The following is a 23,218-nucleotide window of genomic DNA, read 5'->3' on the forward strand; positions in this document are numbered from 1 at the left end:
GGCTGCTGGTGCAGGGCGACTCTTCATTCTCATCTTGAATAATTATCAAATAAAGAGACGGGCACTGGAAGTAGGAAAACAAGAACAGGGTTTATTACTCATGAGGAGAGCCTGTCCTTTGGGACACTCGCGTAGTGTCTTCGGGAGGTGCTCTAACAAGTTTCTCTGAGGCTTCGTCTTTTATACACAGGTTGGTGGCACACAGGCAACCTTTATTACAATCAACACTTTGTATAGTATGGAGGTATTCCAACACGTGGCTACAGTAGGGCCCTTATCCTCCATGCAATAGGAGGGGCTGTCATGCGGCTGAGTGTTCTGCTAATTCTATTGGAATGTGTGTGCCTGATCGAGTCTCAGGGGGTGGGGCGGTCGTGATCAATAGTGGCTTCTTTCGAGAGAGACGAGTGCGTACAGTGATGGGCAATAAACTGTATCCTTGGGCTAAGGGATGACCAGCGGTCTGTGCAGACATTCAGGCTCAGAGGAAGAGGTCATCAAAGGAGGGGTATTCATGGGGGGCAGGAGGTGTCGGTCAGGCGCGGGGTGCGATTCTTAGGGACAGAGTCATGCGGGAGGGGAGGGCTCATGACTCGCGCATGAGAGAGCGGGGGCAGTCAGGGTGCATGGGGGATGCTTGCAGGGTCAGGGAAGTGCGCTGATGAGCGATCGTGGACAGGGAGACCATGGTACCTAAAATGGCTGTCGTGTGCGTGTGTGCTATGCCAGCGGGACAACACAGTCAGAGTCTTAGCTATATCCATTCTGTTTACGCCAAGGGGTACTGTGGACACAAATGAACGCCGCTTATGTACATACATATTGCTATTTTTAACAGTCGCCACTTTTTACATAAGCACGTTCAATTTCTACACAGTCGATGTGATAGGCAGAATACGATGCATGTTAATTTGCATCTGTTAGGCTCTTTATACAAGCCTAGAAATCGGCATAATATTCTGTCGGGGTAGAATCAAAAAAATGCTTCGACACATAAAAATCAAGTTCACATTTTTCTCTCTAGTGACATCATATACAGAAAGAACGCTCTGATACCTTCCGGCTTGCCAGTACGATAGGGGGTCTTTGGACAACTAACCACATGAGTGACCGATGAAACGTTTCTTAAAAGGCAATACAAAATGGTTGAGGGAGGTGTTAAATTCGATACAAGTAATTTAGTCAAGGGGCGAATAGAAAGTTCTGGAAAGGGGGAGGGTCTTTGTCGCAATGTCTTTTAACAGAGTCCGTCTTCTTTTGTTGGCGCTGCTGAGCACCGGCGGTGGAGCTATAGGTCCAGCTCGGAATCATCCTTACGCGTTGCAGGGTGCGATCAGTCCTCTGCTGTTAGATCACAGTCCTGTTCCCTAACTCATTTTCTTAGGGGTGCCTCATGCTGGGCACCTGCGTGTCTTTCTTTTTCCGTGGCAAAATCCCATTCCATAGTCAAAAGTTTATATGAAAGAATTTGTTGAATAATCGAGGGAAGAGAGGGCGGAGTGGGGCCAGATCTTCGAACACACCAAGAGACCAAGGGAGCAAAGGACAATGAGCAGGCAGGCCCATCAGTCGGACTCAAAAAAAAAAGGACGGGGACTTCAGGCACGAGTGGGTCAGCAAGTCGAGGGCTTCAAGGCAGCCCCTTATTTCTTCATCAGCTGAACTTGAAAGTTGTGCCTCGTCCCGCGTCTCGTTGCTCTGCGGCTCCACCTTTGGTCGTCACACGTGTTCCATGATCTGTGGCCAGGCTGTGCGTCACGTCCCGCTCCTCTCCTTTGGTGATTGTATCTTGAATGGGTGAAAAACAAGTTTTAGAAAAACTGGTCGAGAGAATAGATATACATCTCAATCCATCCCCATGCCTGAGTAGGTGGGGGTAGGTTCATCGGTCACAGTCAAAGGTCGTCACTTATGGAGTCTGGAGAAGGGTATTGCACATTGAATTCATAGACTAGTTTTGGCGTACATTCGCGACATATGATAAGAGAATTTGGATTTTTGCACACAATGTATTACATCACATCAAACATCGAGTCCTTTATGTAGAGACTCGTTCTTCCCTTTAACCCAAGTATCGACGATCTTACATCTCCCTTTGGGGTCGGCTAATTTTTGCAAGCAGGGGCGTTATCGTAGTGTTGATCGGGGGCGCGTGGGTGCTTTTGAACAGGGAGCTGGGGTCGATCGGGGGAAGTGGGGTGGCTCTGGACATCCGCACTTAGGTGCAAGGGGGTGGGGCAATCGGGGCATTTGGGGATCGCATTTCTAACGAACTGAGAAACAGAAGGCCATTGACGTTATAGTTCCCTTATAAAAGGCCAGATTAGGGGACATCCGTCGTCTTACCTGTCCTTTCCTTCATTACCAACTCGTGTTCTATCGTCTGCAGAAAGGAGAGGTAGTAATATGGCAAGTCACGATTCGCTTTGGTTTTGGTCAATTTTGCTGAACACCTTTGTGTTCGAGAAAACCCAATAATGTTTTGTGCCGGAGGGGCACAACGTCTTTATACTTGAAAAGAGGAAACGGGGTATTTGGAAAGAGGAAAAAAAAGAGAGAGAGAGAGAGAGAGAGAGAAAGAGAGAGAGAGAGAGAGAGAGAGAGAGAGAGAGAGAAAGAGAGAGAGAGAGAGAGAGAGAGAGAGAGAGAGAGAGAAAGAAAGAGAAAGACCGCACCCTAAATGGTCCATTCCGTACACGTATGACATGGGGAGAGAAAGAGAGGCGTGTACAATAATGGACCGTTCAGTGCGCGCAACACAGAACAACAGGTGTTAAGTAACACGGAAACACAGACAGAGGGATGACGTAGATTCATGCATCTCGTACACACAAACTCAGACGGGGAAGACAGTACATGTATTATACACAAAAGAAAATCCAAGACAAAACATAAAACAGTTATTGGCCACAATTATCCTTTTCTGTATGCTGAGCATCTTTATCATCCTACGCTCTTTTTACCTTTTTCTTATCCTTTTATTCGTTGGCTACCTCTTACTGGTGGCCTTTTGATTTTACACACTTACGTCTTTGGCAACTGGTCATGAACTAACCTGGTCGGGCTAATGCTCACAGCGGTTTATTCGAGTCATTTTTAGCAAGTGCGTTTCCAGGTTGAGACAACCGTTGGTGACAATTGGAGAGCAATGGGGCAGCTTTTGGTTCTAAGCCTATGAGGATGCGGAAAAGGAGGTAGTAGGTTTTCAAATATTGGCAATATCTCTAGTCCTCTCGGCGGAGGATACTTGTGTAACCCCTACCTCGAAATACCCTAAACTTTTTCCTACTTAGTTAAACGTAAGAATGCTTAATCATGTGTGTACATTATTCTTTTTGCTTTATCCGGGGTTTGTCGCGGTTAGGTACTATAATCAGACCCCTTTTCCTGTCTCTTCGTCTGTTGGATCACTATTTTCGTCGGCATTCCGAGGTGACCTGCAGAGAGAGAGAAAAGGAGGGAAGGGAGGGCAGGCTACATTGATAGACACATTTAGTGTGCATAACCCCAGAAAGGCTTTTACTTACTGCGTACTCGGCCTATTTCCACAGGATGTAATCACTGCCAACTGGGGCGTTTAAGCCCAGGTGGATCGTTAGTGTGATTTTTCTTATATAGGTAGCATGTAAAGTATGGGCTAAATACCTGGATCTTCAGCGGTTGCCTTTGGCTGTATAAAAAGGAAAAATACACAACTAAAATTCGACCCTTCATATTTGCAATATTTCTATGTGCTATACCTTTTCAACCCTTTTTTTATCTAATCGAGCTTAATCATTCCGCCCATATTTCAGTTATATCGAAAAATAGGCATTATTCATTCAAGACTTTATCAATTTACACGGACAAATATAGTTGCTTTCTCAAAAAATCTTTAATAAGAATGTCGGTGCATAAATACGGGCCTACAATCCTGTGGACCAGCCACGGAGCAGGCTGAAACTGTAGATGCGAGGATACTTTATTAGTAGAAAACTTTAATGGAGTCGGTGGTCGTTTATTTCATACAAAAAGTGCGAAAAGCGCAATGAAATCATATTGAATCTTTTAGCGTGAGCGTATATTATAAAACATCGAAGTTTCAAACTTTCAATAATCATGATGCGCCAATCTCAACAACAATTCGTTGTCCGAATGTTCAATCGGTATCCATCTTACGCCAATTCATTGTCCTTCATTGTCCGAACACCTAATCAGTACTCATCCCATATCAATTCATTGTTCGAGCTGACAGTACACATCCTATATCAATCCATTGTTCGAACTCACAATCAGTACACATCCTACATCAATCTAAAATGTTTAAAAACTTCATACATATCCTATGACACCAAAGCTGAGCAATCGGAGTACAAAAAGAGTTGAGGGTTCCATTTGCTTCGGCGCCATTTTGGGTGCAGTCAGGCAGAACCAGGCATAGTCTAAATGTCTACTAACTCGTGGTTGGGCCCAGAGCTTCCTTTGGCAGTCCCAAAGTTCCGTTAAAGGGCAAAAGAAAGGATCGGTGGTTTGAACCATTAGTCAAAAAAAAAGGGGAGGGGGTGCAACAATATTCCTACCGGGTCATACTGTGCTTTCACCGGAACTGATCCGACTGTGGTCTGCAGGATTCTAGTCATTCAAACTGAGGCTGGCGACAGCATGGGAGCGCCGACGTCCTGCGGCTACATTTCCATCGTTCCGTGGGCAATCATGGCAGTCACTCCCCATTGGGGGTATTTGCGGGAGTCGGGGACTCCCGCGGCTCCTCTAGAATCTTCAAGGTTGTGGAGAACTATGACGGTGGAGTCAACAAGTGACCGGGCCATTCCTTCATGCTGGGCCCGCTCTGACCAGGTCGATCGCCATTTTGAAAGTTCGGCAGCTACCGGCGATTGCGGGGTCAAATGAGCGGACGGGCTCCACCCTGCCGGGCGAGACGTTGCAGCATCGCCACAGTGGAAGAACCCTTTTCCGGGCGCCTGGAGCGCTGAGGGTGCAACTGGGAAGCCTCCACCTGGGGAGGCGGGAGAGGCCTGTTCGCACCGTCTCTCCCTCCCAGTGCACCCCACGGCCCTTCGTTTGACATTTGTTATGGCCAGACCAGGCGATGAGGACGAGGGGGGGGGTCGGTGGCATGTGCAAGACATCCCCCCCAGGGTTGTTGCAGCAATTATAGAGGAAAGAAGTGGTGCCTGGCGTGTTGCTGCTGCCATTATGGAGGAGAAAAGAAAAATTATGTCCCGTCTGTCTTTGGGCCGGGCTTCCAGTGGATGTCGGCCGGACGCCCCTTGCTCTGGCCCCATGAACGGGTTCCTTGGCTCATCGGCTGCAGCCGGATCCCGTCGGCCCCAGTCCCCGGCCATTGGTGGCCGGACCGGGAGAGCATGTGGCGGGACTATCTGCAACTCTCACGTGACACCGCGGCCGGACTGGGAGAGAGAGGGGAGGGTCGAGGACATAGACATTCCCCCCCCCTTCAACTCTCCAGCGTTGTCAAGGCAATCCCCTGGCCGGGTCCCGTTGGCCTCGGTCTCTCCTCCGGCTACACCCTACGTTTACGATCTCCTGGCCGACTGTTGGCAGCAGGACCTGCCTTATATGGGTTGCTTCCGGCTAGGCGTAGCCGCACCCTGCTCCACTTTGGAATTTTCCAGAGTGGGGGCGGATGTTCTGCTGACTTTCATTTTCTACAGTTTACCGTTCTCGTTTCTAACGTTTCCTATTTCTAGGGCATTAATAGGTTTTATTATTACGTATTGTTATTTTTTCTTTGTTCGTTGTTTAAATAAAAGTTCATGTTCATCAGTGGCCTACTGATTTCGTTTCCCTATTCCTTTCTTTCCAGATTGTTTCATGCTAAAGTTTTCTGTTAACAGTTTACAGTGATCACTTTATTATCTCATATGTCCTTTTCACTAGGGGTGCTTTCTGGTCGGGTCAGATGATCTTCCTCTAGTAAATGGTCCGGGCGAAACTGGCGTATCAACCAGTGGGGAGTAGATAGGCATGACAGATTACAACGGGGGACAAAGGTCCGCATTACCTACCCTTCACTACTTGCAAAGACTAGAGTATGGCGACTTCTGTGCTCGTTTGCAAAATAGAGAATACCTCCAAAAAGAACCAATTCCCAAACAGTCAACGTTTGGATAAACAATCAATCAAATGAGGAATGGAATAGGTACGACGTGTTAAAGGTTTGCGTTACCCACCCTTCACTATCGGCAAAGGGAGAGAGAATATTCCTATTCTTCCCCGTTTGCAGGCAGAGAAGATCCTTTAAGAGAACCAACTTCGAACAATTCTATGCTCGATTCAATCAATCAATCAATGGGGAGAAAAAGATAGGCACGACGTGTTAAAGTTTTGCGTTGCCTACCCTTCACTATCTGCAAAGACTAAACAGAGTATGGCGATTCTGTGTTTGTTTGCAAATAGAGAATCTCCCAGAAGCAATCAATAGGAAATACTAGTATTATCAAACAATCAATCAATCAATCAATTTCGCAATTTGTCGTGTGTCACGACCTTACCCGGACCGGACCATGTGGGCAGTTCTTCGCCTTCCTTTTTCCAGTGCCCGATCGTTCTCTTTCTCCATGTTTTTACCGCAGCATTTCTGTGGGGATTCCAGTCAGGACAATAGGTCACTTGAGAGAGGTCCGTTCAGAATCGGTGAAGTTCATTCAATCGGCAGCCGGACGAGGGCCCTCTCAAGGCAGGTATACTCCAATCACTTAGATGTTCACCCCATCGTCTGGACCTCTCTTACCGGACCCTATGTCGCTGATGGGCCCCGCGTTTGGGGCGCCAATTGTAGAAAAGTCAGCCCATATCGCACCCGATGCCCAGGCTGCTGGTGCAGGGCGACTCTTCATTCTCATCTTGAATAATTATCAAATAAAGAGACGGGCACTGGAAGTAGGAAAACAAGAACAGGGTTTATTACTCATGAGGAGAGCCTGTCCTTTGGGACACTCGCGTAGTGTCTTCGGGAGGTGCTCTAACAAGTTTCTCTGAGGCTTCGTCTTTTATACACAGGTTGGTGGCACACAGGCAACCTTTATTACAATCAACACTTTGTATAGTATGGAGGTATTCCAACACGTGGCTACAGTAGGGCCCTTATCCTCCATGCAATAGGAGGGGCTGTCATGCGGCTGAGTGTTCTGCTAATTCTATTGGAATGTGTGTGCCTGATCGAGTCTCAGGGGGTGGGGCGGTCGTGATCAATAGTGGCTTCTTTCGAGAGAGACGAGTGCGTACAGTGATGGGCAATAAACTGTATCCTTGGGCTAAGGGATGACCAGCGGTCTGTGCAGACATTCAGGCTCAGAGGAAGAGGTCATCAAAGGAGGGGTATTCATGGGGGGCAGGAGGTGTCGGTCAGGCGCGGGGTGCGATTCTTAGGGACAGAGTCATGCGGGAGGGGAGGGCTCATGACTCGCGCATGAGAGAGCGGGGGCAGTCAGGGTGCATGGGGGATGCTTGCAGGGTCAGGGAAGTGCGCTGATGAGCGATCGTGGACAGGGAGACCATGGTACCTAAAATGGCTGTCGTGTGCGTGTGTGCTATGCCAGCGGGACAACACAGTCAGAGTCTTAGCTATATCCATTCTGTTTACGCCAAGGGGTACTGTGGACACAAATGAACGCCGCTTATGTACATACATATTGCTATTTTTAACACGTTCATCCTTCATAGTATCGCCTTTTTTTTCTTCTTCTACAGCCCTTTCCTTGTCTGTGTATTGTGTGTGCAACCACTGGAGTTACCCTTTCTGCACACCCCTCCCATCGCCTATGTGTGCAGGCGCAACCACCGTGATGGTTCTTGTGTTGCCTCTTCTGCATGTACCACTCCTCTCCCAAGCATTGTGAGTAGAGGCAGGCCTTCACCAGAAGACAGGGGGGCACTTCTAAAACAAAGTGGGGGCCCGTGATAAGTGAATGGCGTTCTGAAAACCATTACAGTTACCAAATTAAATTTAATAGACGAGGCAGCTATATGGTATTAAAATAATGTAGACGGTGAGCATGGGGAAATTATTGTTCCCTCACCGTGGTAGAAGTGGTCAACATGTTTCTGCCCATTGGCCCAAAAGGGTCCGTGACATTCATCAGGACCTAGAAAGGGCTCCGTTCTTACCAAAATTAGTGGTGAGAAGGTACCACTTGGTGGGAAGACCTTTGTCGCACTCCACCGGAGAAAAGGACTCTCATCAAGCTCTTGGAAATTACCCTACATGCCCCGTGGGAGGAGAACGGAGCAGAGACCTCTGTTGTCAGACTTGCCTCCAGGTGCATCTCTCGTTGATACACCTACTTGTGTCCGTCTGTCACTCAGCTGTTATCTGCAACCATTGGGGTCATACGCACCTCCCAGAGTCACCATGCACACCCGCTCTCATAGGCCAGGAATTCTAAACTACTGTGGTGGCATGTCCCTCCTCAAATCAACTTTTTTGTATGTAGTTGTACATGTAAGCCTTTTCGCCCAGGCATTGTGTGCACAACCACTGTGGGTAGCTCCCTTCTGAAGTCACCTTTACTGCACACCTCTCTCTTCACCTACCTATTAGATATGCGACCACTGTGGTCAACTCCTAGCAAGAAAGGTAGGCCACACATCCCTCCTGAGGTCACTTTTTTTCTCATCCATTTCTTTGGTAGGTTTTGTTTGAAAAGTCTGTGGTCACCTTATTTATTTATAACGTTTTATATAGCGCGGACAGGATCCCGGAGGATATTAGAGCGCTTTACAATAGGATGGAAGAAGGACATAAATGCAAGATCGACATCAAATAAGAATAAGCAACAAGACTGAACACATAATTAAAGGACTATTGCGTTAGGGAGATTAATACATTAAGCAAGTAATTATCGGGTTACAAAGGGTGAACCAATATGCGGTAAGGAAGAGCAGTACCTAATGAAGGTACAATGGTTGTCGGATCAAAGATTTCGAGCAGGTGAAGTAGCCTAATTAAGGGAAGAATTTGTTCATCAGGAATCTTTTGGTTTCCGGTTTGAAAGTAGTCGTTGAGGAGATTCTACGTACTTCCGGTGGAAGAGAGTTCCATATCTTTGGCGCGGAGCCAGAGAAGGCTCTGTCTCTTTTAGCTAAACAAGAGTGGTTTCAGGAGGTAAGTGTTAGCGCTTCTTGAGACTCTATCGCCACAGGATAGTTCGAGCTTTTGCGCTAGATACCTGGGAGTTTTGAAATGAAGGGCTTTGTGAGTCAGAACGGCAATCTTTAACTGAATTCGGGCATCGTAGGGCAACCATTTAAGTGATTTTAGGACTGGGGATATGTGCTCATTTGGCCCCTGTAACCAGTCTAGCCGCAGTGTTCAATGATGACCGGGTGTACTTGGGAAGGCCACAGAGCGTAGCGCTGCCGTAGTCCTCCTTCAAGAATGAAGGTCAAGCCTCACATCCCTCCTGGAGTCATCTCTCCTGCATAGCCGTCTCCTCATCTTCTGTGGTTGCCTCCCAGCATTATGGGCTGGATGCATGGCTCTCCCGATGTGGTCCGCAGCGGTCTAATGCTCCCCTTTTTCCTCTATGAGGTATTTTGTCTGCAACCACTGGCCCCCTGCATGAAGGAAGAGCAGGTCACACTTCCTGCTCGAACAGCCTTTTCTGTATGCTTCGCTCCTCATTCAGATATTGCCTATAACCACTGTTGGAGCTTCCCTGCTTGAAAGGAAGGCCCCCTGTCCTCCTGGAGCCACCTTTTCTGCATACCCCCTCCTCGCCGAGGTATTCTCTTGCAACCACTGCGTGGATATGCCAGGGTGAAAGGCAAGTCACGCGACCCACCTGGGGTCACCTTTGTCTCTACGCCCCTCTCCCCTCCCCGCACAGGTATTGAAGCTTGGGTTCTGCACAGTGCCACTCATTCTAACCTGCTTCTACTCAGCAGCACTTGCGCCTACACTCCGGATACCCCTCACCGAGCATCCTATTGGTAACAAATATATTCTTAAAGTTTAAGAATGTGCAATGCTGCCCTGTCTGCTCCAGTACTGTTCTGCAAGTGAATGCATCATTCGTGGCAACTGCTGAGTTAAGCCCCTACTTTTGCAAGCTCTGTGGCTGCAAAGACCTTTAAAGACCAATGAGAGAGTGAGCTGGTAGGCAGAGCCAGTGGCACCACTGAAGGGGTAAGAAGGACATGTGACCAGGCTTGAAATACAGAACACCTTGTACTGCCAGGAAGACCTCTGACGACTTTACAAAGTAGTAACCTGCCTGTAGGGAGCATGAGACCTGTGTAGGGGGAAGTAATGACTGGTCCTGCCTGGAGCTAGGGAGGAGTGGTCTGAAAAAGGCCCCATGGCATAACCAGTAAGGGAGGAAGAGACTCTGATAAGCCTAGGAAACCATGAAAGGAGGGTGAGTGGAGAGCAGGAAGGAGGTACAGGGTCCAGGGAAGTGAGGGTTGGGGAAAGCAGTGTACCACATGTGAGGGGAGGAGGGACTAAGTCAATCTAGGGAGGGGAGAAGGTGATTGTGGCATGCCTGGGAAGGAGAGGGGTGGGTGAAGCGGATAGAGTGATGGAGGAAGGGACTGGTTCAGGGAGGTGTGAGATGGCAAAGTAACTGTGATGCCTGGTAGGCTAGGAAGGGATTGCCATGCTTGAGGCAAGGGAGGGCATGAAGTCGTGGAGGGAATTGGGCCCGTGATACCAAGTAATGAGAAAGGAACTCAACGAGTCCCGGAGGGAAGAAAGGGGCTGATATGACTTGGAGAGTTGGAAAAGTTTCTACTGTAAGGTGAAAAAATGGATGTGACACATTCTTACACAGTGTCCTTAATCAGTGCCAAAATGGCTCAAAGGAAGGCAGGTGCCTGTAGCATGTCCCTGGGAGAAGGAGAATTCTCTGTGGCACAAACATCTCGGGTGACTTTGTGCCCATGATCATAGGTGAAAGCAGGGGTTGTGGCATACTAGGAAGGAAGGAAATATCCATCCTGTATGTATGGGAGCGGGCAGAGTGCCTGATAGTCCAGATGGCAGCTGGGATGTAGGAAGGAAGGTAATGTCCATGCCGTATGTATGGGAGCGAGGAGAGTGTGTGATAGTCCAGATGGCAGCAGGGAGGTGAAGAAGCGCTTCCACCTGGCAGTGTTTGTGTCACTTGGATAGGAAGAGCTGAGGGTGCCTTGTTGTGGACTGAACATATCTGGTTATACAAGGATTTTCTTTTACAACCTATTGCTTGGTTATGTGCCGCATTTTCTTTTCTCCTTTGTGTTGTGCTGATCACCTGGTCTTGTTCATCCTTCCCTAGGTACCGGAAACAGGCCCTGAAGTGGCACCCAGACAAGAACCCGGACAACAAGGAGCATGCTGAGAAGAAGTTTAAAGAAGTAGCCGAGGCCTATGAGGTCCTCTCAGACCGTAAGACTCTGCGAGCTGCCTTCTTGTTTCTTTCTTTCACTTGCATTCCTTTTCTAAGGGGGTGGGGGGAACCCTACACGCACTGGCGGCATTTCTCCTGATTCCAGGAGCAGGCTCCAGAACATATATTTTTTTTTTTTTAAAAACAGTTTTAATGGTTATATAGTGCCAATTATACAGGTCCTGCTCAAGGGATTTCCAAACCCCCGCCATTGTCAATCAGTCTGCTGTCCGTTGTCATGAGGGTGACTCAGCTGAAAGCACTGATCATGCTGGTGGCTGTAGCCAACCTTATACTGGTTAAAGTGAAAGCAACATTAGTGTTTATTGAAAAACCAGCTCTTGTTGAAAGCACATGACAGTGGCCAGTTCACAGCTATCCCATCGATCCGCCATTGCAGCAGGATCACTGGCCTATCCCATCGATCCGCCATTGCAGCAGGATCACTGGCCTATCCCATCAATCCGCCATCGCAGCAGGATCACTGGGCTATCCCATCGATCTGCCTTTGCAGCAGGATCACTGGGCAATCCCATCGATCCGCCATCGCAGCAGGATCACTGGGCTATCCCATCGATCCTCCATCGCAGCAGGATCACTGGCCTATCCCATCGATCCGCCATCGCAGCAGGATCACTGGGCTATCCCATCGATCCTCCATCGCAGCAGGATCACTGGCCTATCCCATCGATCCGCCATCACAGCAGGATCACTGGGCTATCCCATCGATCCTCCATCGCAGCAGGATCACTGGCCTATCCCATCGATCCGCCATCACAGCAGGATCACTGGGCAATCCCATTGATCCTCCATCGCAGCAGGATCACTGGGCAATCCCATTGATCCTCCATCGCAGCAGGATCACTGGGCTATCCCATCGATCCTCCATCGCAGCAGGATCACTGGCCTATCCCATCGATCCGCCATCACAGCAGGATCACTGGCCTATCCCATCGATCCGCCATCACAGCAGGATCACTGGCCTATCCCATCGATCCGCCATCGCAGCAGGATCACTGGGCTATCCCATCAATCCGCCATCGCAGCAGGATCACTGGGCTATCCCATCAATCCGCCATCGCAGCAGGATCACTGGGCTATCCCATCATTCCGCCATCGCAGCAGGATCACTGGGCTATCCCATCGATCTGCCATCACAGCAGGATCACTGGGCTATCCCATCGATCCACCATTGCAGCAGGATCACTGGGCTATCCCATCGATCCGCCATTGCAGCAGGATCACTGGGCTATCCCATCGATCCTCCATCGCAGCAGGATCACTGGGCAATCCCATTGATCCTCCATCGCAGCAGGATCATTGGGCTATCCCATCGATCCTCCATCGCAGCAGGATCACTGGGCTATCCCATCGATCCTCCATCGCAGCAGGATCACTGGCCTATCCCATCGATCCGCCATCACAGCAGGATCACTGGGCTATCCCATCAATCCGCCATCACAGCAGGATCACTGGGCTATCCCATCGATCCGCCATCGCAGCAGGATCGCTGGGCTATCCCATCGATCCGCCATTGCAGCAGGATCACTGGGCTATCCCATCGATCCGCCATTGCAGCAGGATCACTGGGCTATCCCATCGATCCGCCATTGCAGCAGGATCACTGGGCTATCCCATCGATCTGCCATCACAGCAGGATCACTGGGCTATCCTATCTATCTGCCATTGCAGCAGTATCACTGGGCTTCCCCATCGATCCGCCATTGCAGGAGGATCACTGGGCTATCCCTTCGATCCGCCATCGCAGCAGGATCACTGGGCAATCCCATCGATCCACCATTGCAGCAGGATCACTGGGCAATCCCATCGATCCGCCATTGCAGGAGGATCACTGGGCTATCCCTTCGATCCGCCATTGCAGCAGGATCACTGGGCAATTGCTTAAAAGTGAGCCATTGCCCAGTGATCCTGCTGCGATGGCGGATCTCTCTAGTTTGAGCTGTAATGTGGTTACAGAAGGTCGTAATTTGTGACTCTCAGATGAACACCTCTTTTCGTAAACCTTAAAACTTAAAAACTATTGTCTAGCTAGATTGACACAATTTTCATCAGCTGTATGCGCCAGATGTTCATTGGCTGCATGTGCCACATGTTCAGCGGCTGCATGCGCCAGATGTTCATCAGCTGCGAGTAGCCCAGTGCTTTGGCCTTAAACACAATTCTATATCTGCTGTGAAAGAGACAAGCGATCGCTATCTTTGCTCCCTATCGTACTCTGCAGAGGCTTCAATTTCTGCTGCTACCGAGTAAGACGTGAAAAAGGAATTCGTTTCCGCTGCGTGTTGAAGGTTCAGCGTGGAGGACCCCAGTGTCCGCATGAAAGATGTGGTTCTTTTATACCGAAAAGCTAGCCTCCAGGTTCTACCACAATCCATATGTTGGGAGTATGATTATGTAAATTAGCCTAAATCAATCATTGAAATTATGCAAACTAGGCCTGTCGCTCGAGGATGAAAGCGATGACTTTTGTACAGAGATTGTTACTCCTGTTATGTACGTCATGTGCAGGGGATTAAGATATGGTACTAGGAGTCCTTGTGAATAATAAATGAGAGAAGTTCCAAGGAAACCAATAGATATTTTATTCAGCACATAACTGGTTAAAAGGTCATAGCTAGAGCTGGTATGCACAGCAATTGTAGGACGAATGTAGGTGAAAGGTCCATTCCTGAATAAAAAGTAAAGCTTATTGCTATCACGTATGCATAGAATGTCATTTTGATCAATTGCTTCAGAGCTCCCATTTCGGTGAAACCATATGACATTCGTTGCCAATTTCATAGCCCATACTTATGTCGACTCGTTGACAAAGTACTCCTCCCAGTGTATCGCCCAGTGGGGTATTTTTGTATTCTCTCAAAATCTAAGTCTGTCGAACCAAGATCTAACGTGTTCTGCCCCAGTGGGCTTATATGCTTGTTATACCCTCAGGGCTGGCAATGTGTCATTATATTTTAAAATAAAGTCTTAATAATACAAACTAAAATCAAACCACCTTTTCTGCGGCCTATTCTCAGGGTTCAGTTTGTCGTGATTGAGTAGTCTAGTTTCTCTGCCGTTACATTCATTGTCTACACTGTGACGCCTCTGAGCTTGCTCTCCTATAAAAGAAGAAACACATAAGTACACTGTTAAATCTAGGAAATATAATTGCTACGATCTCCGGTGCTGGCTGCAAGGAGTGAGTTAAAAACAGTGAAATAAACTCACATACAAACTAGTGTCACAAATGTACATAAAGCTCTTCGTCCTCGTTTAATACTAGTGGTTCTTTTGCCATCCATTTCTAAAATATATCTGGATTCGAGCCTTCTGAGTTGGTATATAGGAATAGGAAGCCCAATCCTACAGGTGCACACACGCATTCTCCAACACACGCGGGCTTTAAAAAACTGTTTGTTGTCCGACTGCTGCACATTCGGCCCGTCGTTTGCCCCCCTACAGAAGGCGGAGACCTTTGCTCTGAGATGAACCTTCGTGCACAAAGATTTGTGAATCGATCGATCCCCATTAATTAAAGGGCTTCTGCTTAATACAGTGAAACAGCATTTAATGGAGGCTTCCAATAAAATGCTGCCTCACCTATGACTCCCAACTGTAGAGTCGTCAGAGACTCTAAAGAAGGGACCAGTGCTGTGAACTATTGTCGCAGGTACGTAACATTATCCTTTTAATGACCCAACTGGCTGATCACTCTAAACATATGTTTATCTTATTAGCCGGGTCTGGTGACTCAGTGGACTAAAGCAGCCATCGACCTCCTGGTCACAGGTTCATATCCCGGCGGGTCCTCTCAGCCTTTCATCCATTTGAGGACGATTAAATGAGTACAATTGAGTTGGGTAACAATAAGCATCTGTTATTCGGCGCTAGGACACCTTCGGGTAATCGTGCCCTTTACAAATACACATGTTATGTTATCTTCAGTTTGTTGATCTATGGCTCAACTTTTTCATCTCCGTTTTTCCCAGAGGGCAAGCGGGACGTCTATGACCGTTATGGAAAGGAAGGTCTGAAAGGAACAGGTAAGTGCCACAACTAAGTACCTTCTGTCGCATGTCTCCCTGTAATGAACAGGCCTCTGATAGTCTTATTCAGATTAGGATACTCTGGCACTGAATTGCACAAACCAGTCATGTTTTATTTTCACTTTCGGACAGTAGTATTTATGACGTTAGGGCTGCAGTCAGTAAAGGCCCCTATAGAAGTACCTAATGTTTAAGTGGAACCAGCTCACCGGGCCCAGTGGCAGCCCCGCTTATGAGGCTGCAGTAGTGGGTTTCCTGTGCCTCTGCCTCAGGATAGCACAGGGTGAGTGAGCGAGTGAGTGAGCGAGTGAGTGAGTGAGCGAGCGAGTGAGTGAGTGAGTGAGCGAGCGAGCGAGTGAGTGAGCGAGTGAGCGAGTGAGTGAGGGAGTGAGCGAGTGAGTGAGTGAGTGAGTGAGTGAGTGAGCGAGTTAGGTGCATTGCCTAATGCCATACTATAGTTTGCTCAGAGTGAGCGATACTACAGCGTGCTATAGAATAACTGCATAGAAGGCGATCTGCTGCAGAGTGCCGCAGGTAAGCTGATATGGAGAGGGGGATATTGCAGAGTGCCATAGCATAGCTCACTTGCAGTGAGATATATTACCTTATGTGAAGTGTACTGCAGAGTGCCACAGAATACCGTGCAGGGTGTGAGACATACTGCAGAGTTCCACCCAGTACGTTGCGTGGAGTGAGATATATCGTCAAAAGATGCACTCAGGGGCCCTCCTAAAGCATGCATGGAGGAAGGGATATTGCAGAATGCCCAGGATAACTGGACTGATGCGGCCTGCAAATTGCTGCAGCTGGTGTGAGTTAGATTGCAGCATGTCACAGAATAGCTCCACAGATTCCCTCACAGTACCTCAGGGTATCGTGCATGCAGTGAGTTGTACTGCAGAGTGCATTTGTGGCTATTTCACTGAGGACAAACGCTGATGCAGTCTCAGCGTGGATGTTTTCCCTGCTTTGCTGTTTTTTTGGTCCATTTGCACCCTTTCCCTGCATACTTTTTGCCACTGTTTTGTGTGACCACTGACTCGTTTGTAGTGAAATTGCTCTCCCTCCCTCGCAGCTCCAACATTAAGTGAGGCCTTCCCCCGAGCCCCTGCACTCTTGAGTGTTGGTGTTCGAGGCCCTCCTCCACCCGCAGGTTTTCCTGCGCCTCATCCCTGGTGGTCCAGTGGACCTCTGTCTCCATTCTCTTGCTCTGCTTTTTCTCTCCTTTTTACTCGTTTTTTCCCTCACTTCTATCTCCCCCCCTTCACTCTCCTTCTGGGTCTTAACCTCCATTTTGTCTTGTTTTCCCCTCATTTCAAGCTCCCCCTTCTCTCTCCTGTGTCTTTCCTCTGTTTTTACTCGTTTTTTACCCTCATCTCAATCTCCCCCTTTCACTCTCCTGTGTCCTCTGTGTCTTTCCTCCACTCTTTCTTGCACTTTTGCCTTTGCTGCCTTATTTGCGGTTTTCTCTCTTTTTTCCTTTTGCCTTTTTTAGCCCGTTTTTCCCTGCCGCTGCTGCCCCGCTGCCCCTCCCCCCCAGCACGACCAGTGCGACCGGCCCAATCCAACTCCCTTCCACGATCCCCTCTCCCAGCTGTCCAGCCCTCCTCGACCACTCCTTAATGGCGGCCACTGCGCTGCCGCACCGCAGGGACGCCAAAGGCAAGCACGTCTGCGACCAGCGCCAGGAACCCTGGATCTCTGCTCCACCGCTACGACTCAGCGGCACTCCATGCGCTCAACCCAGGCCGCAACAACAACTGCAAGCTAGCATCACCAGCCGACACCCACGGACCCTTCAGCTGTCACCGCTGCCGGCACACCTGCAGCACCGCAAAGACCACTAACTCAGCGCAATCCACCCACAAGAACACAACCGAACCGAAGACCCTGCAATGCATCCTCCTCAACGTCCGATCCCTCCACAAACACGCCACCGAAATCTGGGACCTCCTCAACAGCACTACCCCGGACGTAGCATTCTTTACCGAAACCTGGGCCAACAATACCTCGGGACCGGACATCACCATCGCCATTCCCCAAGGATACAAGATCTCCAGGAAGGTCCTTCCAAATCCGCAAGCCACACTCTGCCTGAGCACACTCCCCGACAAGCCCACAGACCTGATGGAACACCTTCACTTGTAGATACTGGCCAGCCCTACCTCCGTCCTCCGTGGAACCCTCATCTACCGACCCCCTGGACCCGCGGACTTTTTGCCAACTGAGATTGTCCAACACGAACATCATCTCCCCGCATGCCATCGCGTCCACCAACTACACCCTACTGGGAGACCTCAACTTCCACATCGACAACCAACTGGACCCCAGCACCACAGCCCTTCTGGACAACCTCCACAACATTGAACTCCGCCAGATCGTGACCGAACCCACACACTCAGCAGGACACACCCTCGACCCCATACCACCGAACTCCCATGGACTGACCATCGATGCGTCTACTTCACCTTCAGAACATCCACCATCCACAGACACCAGCACCTGCTCCCACAAAGAAACTGGACCAGAATCACCGACGACCAGCTAACCTCATCACTCAGCAACTCCAACCCAGCCATTGCGGAAAACGACGACACCAACACCGCAGCCCGAACCCTGCACAGATGGCTCTCCAACAGTGCCAGCACCAAAGCCCCCTCAAGAAAAACAACAACACCCACACCAAGAAAGGTAGATGGTTCACCACCGAACTTCGAGAGTCCAGACACACTTGCCGCCGCCTCGAAAAGGCCGGGAGGAACACTAAATCCACAGAAGCTCACAACAATTTCAGAGCCGCCTCCAACGCCCATCAGAAAAACAAGGAAAAAAGCAATTGAAGACAGAATCTCCACTTATGCACACAACAGCAAAGAACTCTTCAACAGGGAGTTCGCACAACCCACCAGCGAGTGCACCGACATCCCTCCCTCACAAGACCTCTGCGACAAACTCAGCACCTTTTTCCACCACAAAATCAAGAGCATCTATGACAACTTCGACGAAGACAATCAACACACTGAACCCTCACCAACCACCCCGACACCCTGAAACCAATGATCGAGAACTGGAGAGCCCTCACCACCGAAGACACACTGAAGACGAAGTCAATCTACTCCCGGCCCCCAAGGACCCCTGCCCCCACCACATTTTCAACAGAGCCGCCGACATCATCACACCCATGCTCTGCCACACCATCAACCGCTCCCTGGCAACCGCCTCGTTCCCCGACGACTGGAAACATGCTGAGATCAACCCCCTCCTGAAGAAACCCTCAGCGGACCCCACCGACCTCAAAAACTACAGACCCTGCTCCAGTTTCCAGCGAAAGTCATTGAGTAAGCTATCAACAGCCAATTCGCCACATTCATCAAAGAGCACAACATCCTCGACTCCTCCCAATCCGGCTTCAGAAAAACACACAGTACAGAAACCACCCTCATTGCCGCAACAGACGACATCTGTACCTTACTGGACAAAGCAGAAACAGCAGCCTCATCCTCCTCCCCTCTCAGCGGCGTTCGATACAGTCTCTCACCGTACCCTAATACGCAGATTCCACAATGCAGGGATCCAAGACAAGGCCCTCGACTGGATCCGCTCCTTCCTCTCCGGCAGAACGCAGCGGGACAGACTCCCCCCTTTCCTCTCAGACCCTACACCAACCACCTGCGGAGTCCCCCAGGGGTCCTCCCTCAGCCGTACGCTTTTCCAAGTCTACATGGCTCCGCTCCCTCCCATCGTCAGAACCTACGGACTCAACATTGTGTCATACGCAGACGACACCCAACTCATCCTCTCCCTTTCCAACGAACCCAACACCGCCAGAGGCAACTTTAGGTTAGGCATGGAAGCCGTCGCCAAATGGTTGAATAACAGCTGCCTACAACTAAACACAAACAAAACGGAAGTACTCATCATGGGCCCAAACCCAGATGCCTGGAACGACACCTGGTGGACCCCGCCCTCGGAAGCCCGCCCACCCACCCCCATGGACCACACACGCAACCTGGGAATTATCCTGGACTAAAATGACTGCCAGATCAACTCTGTCTCGTCCTCCTACTTCCACACCCTCCGCCTCCTACGTAAGACCTTCAAATGGATCCCCCTCGAACACAGAAAGACCGTCACTCATTCCCTGGTCACCAGCATGCTCGATTATGGCAATTCACTCGATGCCGGAATAAACAAAAACCTCACCCACAAGCTACAGAACATCCAAAACGCCGCCGCAAGACTGGTCCTCGACCTGCCGAGACACTGCCACATCACCCAGCACCTGTGCACACTCCACTGGCTCCCCGTCGAGGCAAGAATCACCTTTAAGATGCTCACCTACGCTCGCAAGGCCCTCCACGGCACCAGACCAGCATACCCGAACAGCTGACTCAAATTCCACGCACCCCAAAGGACCCTACGATCAGCCCAGCTCTCCTACGCCGTCCCCCGCACCAGAAAGACCAGATCGGGAGGCTTCTCCTCCTCCTCCGCCTCCTCCTCCTCCTCCTTCCGCGCGGCCAGTGCCTGGAATAACCTTCAGCTCCACCTCAGACAGATAACATCGCTCCACATCTTCGCAAGAAACCTCAAAACCTGGCTCTTCGACAGACCCCCTTCTTGATAGACTGGAACCTACGATCCACCCCCTTGACTTTGTGATTCACATCTTGGTCCGCTAAGTTAAGTATTCATCTCTCACTTAATGCAATTAGCTGTTTGAGACTGTCCTTCTGACTCCATTCGACTGCTGGCATTAAGCTGCACAAAGGACTGCTTCACAATGACGGCCTTCTCCTGCTAGTTCCTACCGTGCGTCTTACTCTGCTGTGCTAAAGCTATTAGCACATTAAATCCATACCTATTGTCTTCGCTTGTGCTTGTTGATTTTGCCCTCTCTGGCCCACTATATTAGTATTGGGATAAAGACCAGCAGCAGCCAGTCTATAGGGTCTGAGGGGACATGCCCCCCACCTTTGTTCCAGAAACAGTGGGTGTTAGACTGAACCAAGGTCAGCCTGGCAGACACTCCTTCCTTTTCAGCTCAAGCAGCCAGGAGCTGGACGTGCACAGTACCCGCGCTCCTGCCCAATGCCCGCGCTCCTGCACAATGCCCGCGCTCCTGCCCAATGCCCGCGCTCCTGCCCAATGCCCGCGCTCCTGCCCAATGCCCGTGCTCCTGCCCAATGCCCGCGCTCCTGCCCAATGCCCGCGCTCCTGCCCAATGCCCGCGCTCCTGCCCAATGCCCGCGCTCCTGCCCAATGCCCGCGCTCCTGCAGAATGCCCGCGCTCCTGTAGAATGCCCGCGCTCCTGCCCAATGCCCGCGCTCCTGCCCAATGCCCGCGCTCCTGCAGAATGCCCGTGCTCCTGCAGAATGCCCGTGCTCCTGCCCAATGCCCTAGCTCCTGCCCAATGCCCGCGCTCCTGCCCAATGCCCGCGCTCCTGCCCAATGCCCGTGCTCCTGCCCAATGCCCATGCTCCTGCCCAATGCCCACGTTCCTGCACAATGCCCGCGCTCCTGCCCAATGCCCGTGCTCCTGCAGAATGCCCGCGCTCCTGCAGAATGCCCGCGCTCCTGCCCAATGCCCGCGCTCCTGCCCAATGCCCGCGCTCCTGCCCAATGCCCGCGCTCCTGCCCAATGCCCGCGCTCCTGCCCAATGCCCGCGCTCCTGCCCAATGCCCGCGCTCCTGCCCAATGCCCGCGCTCCTGCCGAATGCCCGCGCTCCTGCAGAATGCCCGTGCTCCTGCAGAATGCCCGTGCTCCTGCAGAATGCCCGCGCTCCTGCATAATGCCCACACTCCTGGCTGCTTGAGCTAAACTTTACCACAGCCCTGTGGGTGTGACCTTCTTAACCTGGCAGAGTGCCTCGAGGCCCTCCCCCTTGTGACGAACAATAGCGTCCCCTATTGCCCCAGACCTGGGGGCTTCAGTTTTAAGCCCTGAAGTGCCCAGGGTCAAGTGTCAATCAGTGACACCGCGTCACAAAGTGGGGCGGAGTCAGCAGTCTCACTGCCCTCATCCCACTCTGTGACGAGGTTTGGACTGATACCTTCCCTCATTGGCTGACCTAAGGTCAGGCAAAGGCCAGCCAGTGAGGGAAAGCAGCAGTCCCAACTCTCCTGGGACAACCAAGGAGATCTGCATGTAAGGTAAGTTTAGTCTTTTTTTATTGTCTGGTGTATGCTTGGGTGTATTCCTGTATGTATGTGTGTTTGTGAGTGTTGTGTGATGCATGGGTGTGAAGCATGTGTGTGCATACTTAACTGCATTAAGTGGAGTTTTCTCTATAATGAAATTGGCTTGACTTGCGTGTATCCCTAAGTTGCAGATCTCGCTTCATTGCTGTTATATTCCGTTGATATTAATATCTGCCGACATTTCTTCCCAGCAGGCTCCGGCGTTCCATCGCAGGGCCCTGAATTCTCAGGGTTTGGTTTTACATTCCGCAGCCCGGATGAGGTCTTCCGTGAATTCTTTGGAGGAAGAGATCCCTTCTCGGAGTTCTTTGGTAAGCAGGGAGTATGTCTTTCGTGGAAGCTGTTTGTGGGTGCTCTGGGCTTTCATCTCAGGGCATTGAAGCCCAGCTGAGCTCCACTAGGGGGCAGAGTGTGTGGTGGGGATGGATGTGACCAGTACAGTATGTCCGTAGCGACCTCTATCACTGGAGGGTGGGCGGGTTCATGGCTGATGTGTATAATAAGATCACGGGTGCAGAATGTCCCTCAGCGCCACCCATCACCACAGAACACTGTTTTGAGGTGGGGCTTGTTAGACGAGTTTAATTGGGTGACCCCATAATACCTCTTTGGACACTGCATCCATTGAGTGCAGCTGTGGCCGTCTGAAGGAAAATTACAAATTTTAACTCCTAATCGGAGACAGATACCTTGGTTCTCATTGGGAAAATATTTTTGGTCATGACTAGTAAAATCCAGTCCTTGCAGTTCCACTCTAGTGCTCAGCAGGGCCACGTCCCCCCTTTGCAAGTTCACCCAAACCCACAGTTTAAATGCAGGAACTTTGAAGCCCAGGAGAGGATGGCCATGTTGGTTGAAAGTGTTAGATTCCAGGAGGAGTAGCTTTATCTGGTTTGTGTGCCCACCCCGCCCCCAGTTGCAATTGATAAAAACACATTTTTAGGTCTCGCTCTCGAGACCTATTGTCGCCCAGTGTCAAACTGGGGTGCAACATGTATGGCAAGTTTGGTTTTGCAGGTTCCAATAACATACATATGCTTCTTCTGGGTTGTCCAGGATTGTTATACTTTTAGGTTGTCCTGTTTTCAGTGTTAATTGTTTTGTGGATTTCAGTGGTGTCTTCTCAGTGTTTTCAAAACCTTTTGAAATTGGTGCTTATTCTTGTTTATTAACCTGCTCAGCCTCAACAAAATCAACAAAAACTGTGTTTTTCCAGTGTTTACAAAACATGTTTTTTGCAGTCATCATTATAAAGCACTTGTTTAATTTAAAGGAGAAGTAATACAGGTCCCAGGAACCTCTACCTGCCCTTAAAAAATGAAACTAAAATGGCTAATTTTTTTTTTTTTAAATTCATCCCGTTTTCCTGTAAGCAAAACGGGCTGCATAAAAAAAAACTGCCTTATTTAAAAGCAGTCCCAGACATGGTGGTCTGCTGAGCCCAGCAGGTCACCATACCTAGGAGGGCCTGCCATTCCCAATAGGCTCGCAAATTGCGAGAGGCTCATTAATCTGAATGACCCTCGTAATTTGCGCCCCCATTGGGAATCGCAAACAGTGTGTTCCACACTGT

The 23,218-nt window shown here is 50.0% G+C and overlaps 1 protein-coding gene across 5 annotated transcripts in view; it reads left to right on the top strand.

The window, feature by feature from the left end:
* DNAJB2 (DnaJ heat shock protein family (Hsp40) member B2) overlaps window positions 1-23,218 on the top strand; it is a 188,946-nt gene that overhangs the window by 86,671 nt on the left and 79,057 nt on the right. For 3 of the 5 annotated variants that reach the window (XM_078679166.1, XM_078679168.1, XM_078679170.1), the window contains exons 3-5: window positions 11,283-11,392; window positions 15,386-15,439; window positions 21,837-21,956. In XM_078679166.1, coding sequence (XP_078535292.1) covers window positions 11,283-11,392; window positions 15,386-15,439; window positions 21,837-21,956 — 284 coding nt within the window. The remainder of the gene's footprint in view (window positions 1-11,282; window positions 11,393-15,385; window positions 15,440-21,836; window positions 21,957-23,218) is intronic. The other 2 variants (XM_078679169.1, XM_078679167.1) reach the window with 1 other exon arrangement.

This window comes from Lissotriton helveticus, chromosome 3_1 (genome assembly GCF_964261635.1).
Source record: "Lissotriton helveticus chromosome 3_1, aLisHel1.1, whole genome shotgun sequence".
Classification (NCBI taxonomy): domain Eukaryota; kingdom Metazoa; phylum Chordata; class Amphibia; order Caudata; family Salamandridae; genus Lissotriton; species Lissotriton helveticus.